General features: G+C 38.1%; 1 protein-coding gene across 1 annotated transcript; it reads right to left on the bottom strand.

Annotated features, from left to right (window-relative positions):
- Positions 1–1874: 1874 nt before the first annotated feature.
- On the bottom strand, positions 1875–9178 carry ABHD13 (abhydrolase domain containing 13). Its single transcript, XM_010132061.1, has 2 exons — positions 9148–9178; positions 1875–3191 (listed from the first exon to the last, which is right to left on the bottom strand). The coding sequence occupies exon 2, from the start codon at positions 3154–3156 to the stop codon at positions 2143–2145; it is 1014 nt and encodes a 337-aa protein (XP_010130363.1). The 5' UTR covers positions 3157–3191; positions 9148–9178; the 3' UTR covers positions 1875–2142.
- Between the last annotated feature and the right edge of the window lie 1424 nt (positions 9179–10602).

A 10602-nucleotide genomic window follows, 5' to 3' on the forward strand; every position in this document is an offset into this window, starting at 1 on the left:
AAACATCCATTCCCCCCCTGCGCCCTACCAAAAAAAAAAAAAAAAAAAAAACCACTGGAAGGCTGAGGAGATAGTTTGGGTTGCACTCACTTAAAACTATGTTCTGGCTATAACGATTTTAGGTCTATAGTTCCTAAAAGGTCTACAGCTTTTTCAATCAACTCTGCGAAAACTTTAGAAGTAGTATGACAAAAGATACTTACCAGAGAAAGTAGCAATTTCTGGTAGGTATATGTTTATTAAAAAATAATAATAAAGAAAAGATAATCACATGTAAGTAAAGATGTATCATGCTTATCTATAAATTGCTGACAACTATTACCCATGTGTACATAAGACCTGCAATTCCATGTAATAAATTTGAGGAATAACCATTAAGGCACCGGTTCAGGAAAGCAGTTTTATTCTATGAGAGAACTTAAGCACAAGCTTAAATACCACTCCCCACCAGAAAATATATTTTAAATGTAAGCTGAGATGCTTTTCTGAATCAGAACATGGCAGAAAAGTTTACTTTAAAAAAAAAAAAATCTCAATTCAAAGGGCAATTCTACAGATTGTGTAGAAGATCTTCCACAGTTCATTCTTCCCATAAAAAATATTTTGAAGAGGCCAGCTATCTCCTGCAGCAAATGAGAAATTAAATCTACAGAAGAGATTTAAACAGCCCCATACTCCAATACAGACTGAGATAACAGCATATGACGTCGATAGGCTACCCGGAATACTACTCCTAAAAACAAAATGGGGGGAAAAGAAACCAAAACCAAAAACCATCCCAACAATGTGTCAGGGTCAAACTCAAGTACTGCTGGCTCTGAAATGGTGATACGAGCTTCAAAAAAAAAAACAAACCACCACCAAAAAACAAACAAAAAAACCCCCACCCAAAAAACCAACCAACCAAAAAAATCACAGCAGAGATAAAGCAAACTCACTTCTGCTGATGCTTAGGCTACTTCCACATGGTGCAACAAACTGTAGAAGACTTTTCACAAACAAACTGGCAGAAGTGTTAAAATAAATCTCATCTCTTTCAGACTAATGAAGCTTAGGTCTACTAAATTTAATGCACTCATTTTTATTATCCTTACTGTAACAACTGTATACCTTGATCTCTACTCATGTGATCACTGGTAATTATTTGGATTTATTTCTTTTGGAGGTATAAATAATAAGCACAGACATTTAACTTCTACCTAAAAAAAACAACAAATCAACCTGAACACAAATACATACTTTTGTCTCGTACGATACTGCTTTCCATCACACCGCCCACTTTGCCTTGGGCAATTCAACCTCAAACACACAACCAGATTAATGCTAACAAATAGTTTGCCCATATGTTAGTGAGGAGAGCTGGGGGTGGAAAGGAGCTTAGATCGCACTGTGGTCTTTTGGACTTCATGAAGGTTACTTCTATTTTCTGTTTTGAATTGTCTGGGCAATGGCCTGAAGCCATGATGTATAGGCACATACAACTTTCTGGGCACTATTATAATACAAATAGTAAAATGAAAACAGGGAAAGTGTCTTTTTCCTCTTCAGCTGCGGTTTGAAATATATATGTATGCATAATCATAAAACCCAGTAATAACCCAGGATAGTATACCTGCAAGTATACTCTACCATTAATATTATTTTATATTATTTAGCACATTGAAAACTTTTTACCTTGCATAATATAAAATTTCAAGGAATAAAACACTCATCTCATGCATGGCGCAATTTAAATAAACTCTAGGAAAAGCAACAAATCATTGTGCTAACCATGGCTGTCCAAAAAGCTCACACAGAGAGCAGTGAAGAGTGAAGAACCTCCATTGTTCTAAACTGATACATTCTGTACTACTTTTGTAGCAAGTTCCTTTAATAGTATCCGTTGTACATATCAAACAAATGGAATATATGGATAGAGATACCAAAAAAGTGTGAGAAAGACATAAAATGGTTCATTTACAATGCTGCAAATGTAAAAGTTATCTGGAACATCTTAATAAAGCATCAGACCTTTCCAAGTTTAATTTCACTCTTTAGGCAAATACAGATACGACGTACACTTAAAAATAGACATTCTTTTACCACTTGTCACAAACCAATGTATAGTGCAGGTACTCCCCCCACCCCAAAGAAGAGTATCAGTTATATTATTGTTACGTTAGATGATGTTTTCGCCATTTCTTCAGGGGAGTGGCTCTTTATTACTTCTTTGATGAACTGTTCGAGTGCAGTGAAATAACCCTGGCACTGCCAAGTGTCATTATGAGTTCCATCAGGAAATATCGCCAATCTCTTAGTCCGAGCTGGGGATAATTCATAAAGTTGCTTCATCATAACTGGTGGAATTAACTGGTCAGACAACCCAGAGATGAAGAGAGAAGGCATTCTGCACTGAGAGATTTTTCTGTAGGACAGAAATTTATTTTTGTAGCACCATAAAGGAAGATACCTCATTGGAAAGAAAGAAAATAAAGTGCTGGCCATGTATGGGATGCTAAGAAAGGTGTTCTCCACCACGATGGCAGAAATCCTATGGGAATTTTCAGAAGCTAGGTGAATAGCAACTGCTCCCCCCAAGGAACGGCCAAAAAGAAAAATTTTTGTTTTATCAAGATCAGACCGAGTCATTACATAGTCTAACACAGCCTCAGAATCTAAATACAAACCTTCTTCACTTGCTTCTCCTTCACTTTTTCCATACCCTCTATAATCGACAAGAATTAAGTTTACTTTCAGGTTCACCAGCATTAACAAAGCATTTGGTAACCTGTGGCCAATGTTGCCTGCATTCCCGTGAAAGTATATGATAGTTGGTGAATACGCTGCATTGTCCCCTGTGTATCTCAGCAGAATAAGATTGAGAAGAACTCCATCTTTGGTTTTGATGAAGATATTTTCATGTGGTATACCAGTAGGCATAGGAACATAAAGGCGTGACGAAGAGGGCTGTTCAGGAAAGTAAAGCAGCACATCCTGGAATTTATATAATATACCCGCTATCGATACAAATATTAATATAAGTAGTATAATGCCTCCATACAAGTGAAAAGTTACTATCAAGGGTAGAAGACAAATACGGCACAGACTCCAAGACCAGGAAGCCAAAGCTAGTAGCCATCTTTTAACAAAGGTCCAAAGCATCCATGACTTTTCCATTGTAGAAGTCAGTGATCTTTTACTCCAAGTAAATCCTGTTTAAAACAAACATATATGTATCAATACAGGGGAAAGAAAGAGGAAGCAATTTAAGCATTCATATTCATACTTGCCGATGACAAATGGCAAGTTAATACATTAAAGCATAAACATCAAACTTAGTGGCACACTCCCTTGGAATTTTTGGAAACCAACTCTGTAAAACAAGCAGAAAGGCGATCAGAAGGAAAAGCCTTTAGAACTCATCAAAATCCCATTTATATTTTTTCAGCAAGCAAGATCCATCAATATCACTAGAAAATTGGTTGACTGGAACCTTAACAACTTATCCTTTCCCCCAGTCTTCCCTACCCACCAAGAGAACAACCATACAGACCATATCACCAGTCTGTCTTTGACAGTTTGAAAATGGCACCAGCCAGAGTGGGAGCTTTTGTTCTTCCCTTCTCGTTTCCCCCTAAACGCAGGAAAGAGCTCTCACAAGTTTTGGGAAGGGAAGTGATATTCAGACATGCCTCCACGAATAAGCGCATAAAAAGGGGAGTTTGAGACACGCCCCTGGGCGTGCCGCGGCACTTTCGAATTTCTGCCCCCAGGACTGAGAGAACTTTTCATCGGAGAGAGGAAAGAACATCCACAGTTACCTCGGTGCCCCTGGAGCAGTAAAAAGACTCCTTCTGCAAAGCAGGTAGACTTTTCCGCCCTGCCTATTACCGGTGGGGGTGGCTTTGGACTGAGTTTAACCCAGCAAGGGGTAAAACCGGCTGCAAGCCCCCTGATCCTGCATGGAGGGGACAGATACTGATGGTGAAGGGGAACACGAACTGGTTCCAGATGCTCGGCACAGAGCCTCCACAGACATGGGGAACCCATAGGCATTCCCTGAAGGTCCAGTTCGTACCCCGCTCTGCAGACAGGGAGAGCCAGAAGCCTTGGAATTTTGCCCTTGGTAAACTCAAGTCTCCTCCCAGCTACCCCGGAGGAAGAAGGACTACGTTACCGCATGGAGGCTTACTCCAGAAGTTTTTTTGGACTGAAAACTTTGTGAGGTGAGGGACAAAAACTCCTTTCCTGCCTGCCCTCCCCACTCCCCCTGGCAGTGTGACCGCGGGTCCTTTGTTTGTAAGCAGGAGACATGGGTCGAGATGGGAGACAGACTGTATTATACTTGTATATGCCTATTTATGTATTTATCACTCTCCCTCTCTCTCTTCCAGTCCTGTTTAACTTTAAAATGATTTATGGGTTTTTCACTATTAAAACTTCTCTGTTTTCACCCTCTTTACATTAAAGCTGTGTTTTTCCTTTGCCTAAACAAAGCCTTGAATTCAAGCCATAACGAGCTGCTAAGCTCCGTTCTGCGTAGGTTTTGGTGGGTTTACATTCCATCCAAAACCCTGTCTTCGTGAAACCCTTTTGGTTTTAACAGCCACATAGTTTTAACCCGTGACACTGTCAAAGCTTCTCATGTAAGTAATTCTAGAATTCAGACAACATGAACAAAAATAGCCCTTATTTCTAAGTTACTAGAGATAAGGCCAAGAGGAGCGTGCAATAAGCCTATGCACTCTCCCCTGCAGCCAGCGGAGACTCACAATGCATACCGGGTCTGGAATCATTCAGTGGCTGTCTTTCAGAATCTTGATCAATGGTGATTACAGAGCAACACATACAGTGGTCAGAGAAAAAGACTCCTCTATAGTAAGATACCGCATTGTAGTTACATTTATGACATCCGTTTTGCTATGTTAGGATTCATTTTGATTTATAATGATAGTTTTCCACTATCAGATAAGTAATTCATATTAAATCTTGAGCTGAAAGATTTTAATGTCATACAAGACCACTGAAAACAGTCAGCTAAATACACTACTCTCTGATCAAAAAAAAAAAAACCCCGCAACTACTGAAAAGTCCAAATACGAAAACAGACTCATGACAAAAACACACACACAGCATAAAATGCTAAGAGTGATGTTAATGATAATGGATTAAACGTTCTTTCCAACCATAAGACATAGCTATGTCTCACAGCACACAGAGAATCTCTCACTTTATTTACGACTGGGTTCAAGAGCAATACGGAAATAGGCAAAAACTGCCAAACTTACATGAGAAATACAGTACCCATTCAGTCATCACTGAAGTGAATAACCATACTGTCCGGAAGTGACAACATGAACTCACTTGTTTAAGAGCATTCTAAGTTATACAGCAGATAATAATTATCATTTAGACACACTCAAAGTCATAAGCTTCTAAAATGATGCAGTGCAGCAGGAAGCTGAATTAACTCCAAAGGAGTCTGACATGCAGAGATGCATCCAAGCACTCAAATAAGGCACAGGATCTGCACCAAAATAAGCTGTATGGCCTAATACTACCAGAGAGGGCTGCATCTGCACCAGCCATCTTGACAGAATCGAGTCATGATAAAAACTGACCTCTGCAGTCACAACCTTTGCACTCCACAAATATGACAAGCACACAATATGACCAGGAAAAACTGCCATCTCTAATTATTTTATGTGACAATTAGAAATAAAAATAAATCTGTTACATCTTAAGATTCTCATATTAACAAAAGGCAACAGAAAATTAGTCTTTTACATAGTGTGTCTACTCCAAGTAAGTAAAACTGGTGAAGTATAGTCTAGAGAGCAGTTATCCCAGCTTTGTTCTCTTATATTATTTATGAGCTCACATTGAATATCTGCATCCAAGTATGTACAAATATTGTCTATATGAAAATTTTATTCTTGTGATCTGTTTCTCTAGTAAAGAAGTCACAGTAATTAGGAGACACATAAAGAACTTTAATTTTTAAGAGAACTTCCTAATGAAGTTGACACACACTTCCTGCATTACATTTCAAAACTGTAAGAACATTGGTAATGACACAGTAAAAAAGCTCTCCTTATCTATGCTATTCAAAATTTTGCCAACTTCCTTACAAAGTGAAAAAGACTCCAAAAATGCTTTCTCAACAAGACGTTCACAAGAGTAAGAGACGCATCACTAAAAACAACTACTACAAACAACAAAGAAATCATAAAAATCTTTAAGGTGGTGAAGTTTGGCAGATGGCTATCCCATATACTCGTAAGGATTGCTATTTGAGGCCTGACACTCATAGCAGACTTTATAAGCCATGTTAGTTTCATCTGTGCACTGCTCCTATTTTTGTTTCTGTAGGATAATATTATCAAAATGCTATACTGCTGAGATACTTCTGAGAGATATATAGAGAGGTGTATATAAAAATTTTGCTACTGGAGTTGCAAAACTAATGCACCCCACAACTAGAACTCAACATCTGGTAGTTCACAGGAAGGGTAAACCACACAGCCACAAACATTTCATACTCACCTACATATTTAAGTAAAATTGGCTACTCTGGACTAGTGAACAACTAGAGCACTACTAAAGTTTTCTTCCCACCTACGTGCAACTTCACTAGTTCCATCCATTTCCAAGCCTGAATCAGACCATGACTGATTGGAGTCATGGAGGAGTACAGCAGAGACAGCTAGGGAACTAAGATACAAGTTTCTCCTGGGTTCTTCCCCGCCTCCTTCCAATACCAATTAAAAGGTCACTAGAAAGGAAAATGATGGCTTCTCAAGCAAGCACACAGGCCTAGAAGAGACTCTAAACCAAGTCAATGCAAGCTCAATTTCAATAAAGCTACAACCTATGCTATCTATGGAGCCTGAAGCAGCAGGCCTTCCAAGCATTATCTCGTTTGACCTGAACAGCAGAAGATGATACAAACAGAATCAAATATCCAATCGGAGGACCTAAGTTAAACGGGTAAGCTAGTACAGTAATTTTCAGTGAGTGATAAGGTGTTCCTCCACACTTTTTGAAGTTTGAGATTTGAGACTGCTCATAACACTGTAAGACCACACACACAAAAAACCCCATAAAAAATAATTAAAAAAAAAAATCTCTCTGTCTTCATTTCCCATTACTGCTATGCTGGTTGGGAAGTTATAAACTTTTCAAAGAGCTTCCTTGTAATATAACATCTTATGACAATTCAACTCTATGTTGAATTACAAAGAGCATGTGTGGTGATTATCCTCTATCTCTAATTTCTTTCACTAGTAGGATGCCAGAAGGAAAGGGATAACAACATATTGAATTTTGATGTCTGAGATGGTCAACCTGAGAAACACAGCAACCTACCATGTGGACAAGCCTGTTTCTCTCTCTAGACAAGACTACTTCTGTTTCTAGACTACAAGAACCAGTTATTGACTTGCTCCATAACTGACTCCTGTCCCAGTTAAGGCAAGAAGCATGCACCACTTTATGTCTTCTAAAAGAGAACTCTTCAATCCATTTCTGTAAATTAGCAAATATGACTAGGTAGTTGGTTTTTTTTAATGGCTGACTGTTTGACAGGATTATCTGCTGTTAGAAGTATCACAGCTCTACAGAGAGATGGCATGAAACATCATCCATATATTACAAATGGAGACAGTGGAACTAAGGAAAATCGGCAAGTTGGACAATGACAGGCTAGTGGGAGTTCTGTTTCAGCCACGGAAATAAGGTTTCTGTAGAGAACTCCTTTTCAACTCTCCCATGTAAAACATTAACCTCTTAGAAGTAACCCTTGCTTCACTATAAAAACCTTGTTTTTTTGAAGAAGCATTATATTGCAGCACTATATTTCAAGTAGTTGAGTTAACTTTGCCAACAACAAGGCCTCCCTAGAACAAGAAGTCACATCCCGTTTTACAGTCTAAACAGTAACAGTATTTTACAACTCTTGATTATTTAAACTAAGTTAGAGGCTATAAAAACAAGCATAAGGAAGATTTTCTGGTGGGTTTTTTGTTTTGTTTTAAACTTGTCATGAAAGTCAATGTTGTGACAAATACATAGACAACAAGAGCAGAACCATATAGTTTTATCTGGTAAATGTTTTCTTAGGTAACTCTTACATTAATGGATATTCTTAGAAAAGCTGTTCTTAACTACTCTTACTACTAGAAAATATTTCCTAATACTTAACAGGAAGGGAAACTTAGTAACTTAAACTCTTTACTTCTAGCTCAATTTTATTAACCTCCAAATGTAACCCACCTTCAATCTCTCCAGACTATACAAACTCAGATCCTCTGCATTTTCCTCACAATGTTTTCTTAGTCACGCATATGATCAGAGGCCTTTCCTCCAGCGTCTGTCTATCCGCTTCATGTTCCCTCCTGTTTCTCTGACAATCCTGCATTAAGAAGGCTAGCCTTTGTGAACACTGGTGGTTCCTACAACCGTTTTTTGATGATGCTTGCTAACTTAAGAGACAAGTAGATGACAATATTGAGGTACAAAGTTCTGTCGTGGAAACTATTAACACAGAAGAACAACAATGCGGCCCAACTCAACGTTAAGACCTAATGAAAGTATGACTTAGGCAGACTGCTGCTGTGTCTTTGGCTTAAAGGCCATTAAAGACCAGTTCAGTTTATAGAGCCACAGGCCTGTATTGTGCCTCAAACCAGAAACTAAGTTTGGAAGTGACAAGTTTCAGTTTTATGCCAGAGAGATAAACACATCACCAGATACACACATATCGGTATTGTATGCTCCACGGCCGAATCCACAGGCCAAGAATCATTGCACATCTATGGTCCTATGAGATGAGCCACAAACCCCATCATTAACTACTGAAAATACAAATCAGTCGTAACAATAAAAAATTTGAGGAAACAAAGTCTTTATGATCAATACATTTTAACAATATTCTGTTGTGCTCTAATGCTATTCTTAAATGGTTAGTGTCATCATCATCTCAAGACCCTAAAAACACAATGGCATACTTTAACTCGGCACCAGTTTTGCATTCCCTTTGAATTTTACTTGGAAGTTGAAATTACACTTGTATTTGCCACAAATTCTGCTGTATTTTTTGTCTTTGTCTACATTTTTGTTACTAAAAAGTGCTATTTTCACACACTATTCACAATATAAAACATTTACCTTTGGATGTGATGATTTCCCAGGCTTCATCTCTGCCTGAAAAACAATTCCATTTATGAACTTTGAGTAAAATTGCTTTTGAATCATACACATAATTATTGTTTGTCTTCGAGTTACTTGAAAGAAAATAAAGAAGTGCTAACCGCCAGTACTCCTAGAAATTACATCTGCTTTACTGATGAAACCGTGCAAATCATGTTCATGCTCCTCCTATCAAGTTCAGCTCTTGTTTGAAACGTCTGATAGCCTCGAAAACAACAAGTTATAATGAACTTCAAGAATCTACAGAAATGTCCTGGACTATACATACACCACACCGTATAAAACATACATAGTGCATAACAACAAAGTTATGACAGATTTACATAGCTTCCTTAAAACTAGTGTATAAGCAGCCTTATAGCACTAAGAGCATTCAGGTGTTTAACAGCTGCTTTCTCATTAAAGAGCTTCTTAAAAAGAAATTAGTTTTAACACTCACTCGTCCTTCAGCTTTCAAGGTTTCAAAACAAACAAAATGAGGTATTTCTTAAGAATACAAAGGATTCTCTGAAGAAATGTTTCTTTCTACTGCACTTCCTTCTATGCGCCACCTCCTCCAAATACAGACAAGATCTGCATTTATTCATATTTATTCAGAAGACTGCTCTAAGTAGAAATATTAAGTACTCAACTTAAACTAATTATGTGGGGGATCTAATCTGGAAGAAAAACTGCAAATTTATTAAGGACAGAAAAAATACTCTTTCTTAATACTAATATATTACAGAGACTCTCATTAGGAAAAAAAAAGTTAAAACAGCAATGTCGTTACTTCTAACCAATGAAAAAGCAAAGTGAGAATAATTGTCAGACATTTAAGGGCTCTGGCTTTTGAAATCAGTGAGTCACCTGTCCTACCTATTTCAAACAAGTCTGCACCAAGCAGTATGTAATCAACACTGAAAGTGTTTTCCCTTTAACTCTTATTATACTTCCCCTGCCAACAGACAACTCTTAACGTACTTTACAAGCCTGTTTTGAATTACGATGGCACTGTGTAAAAAATATCAAAACAACAAACTAAGTACAGTTATGGTATTAGGGCCTTCGCTTTCTAGTGAGCGTGGGCTCCTAAAACATATTACTTTTCTAGCATATTAAATTATTTCCAATTTTACATAAAAGAAACATCCTGCTCAGCCTTTTCACTATATTCTGGTTAGCACATCAAGCAACATTAAAGTTATCATCATCAGCTTCTAAAAGTTCGTCCATTTGAAAAATTTTTCCGTACGACAGCAGAGACAAATGAATCATCAGAGCAAGATCTTGCTGCGAAGATGCAAAAGCTCCCCCGGGGCTCCCCAGGAAGGCAGCTGAAAGAACTTTTAACGGCACTGTCCACACAGCAGTTCCTCGGGAGAGACGTCCCGAAAGGCCAGCACAGGAGCCACACACGCCCACGGGACAGCA

The sequence above is a fragment of the Buceros rhinoceros genome, unplaced genomic scaffold, assembly GCF_000710305.1.
Source record: "Buceros rhinoceros silvestris isolate BGI_N320 unplaced genomic scaffold, ASM71030v1 scaffold16872, whole genome shotgun sequence".
NCBI lineage: Eukaryota > Metazoa > Chordata > Aves > Bucerotiformes > Bucerotidae > Buceros > Buceros rhinoceros.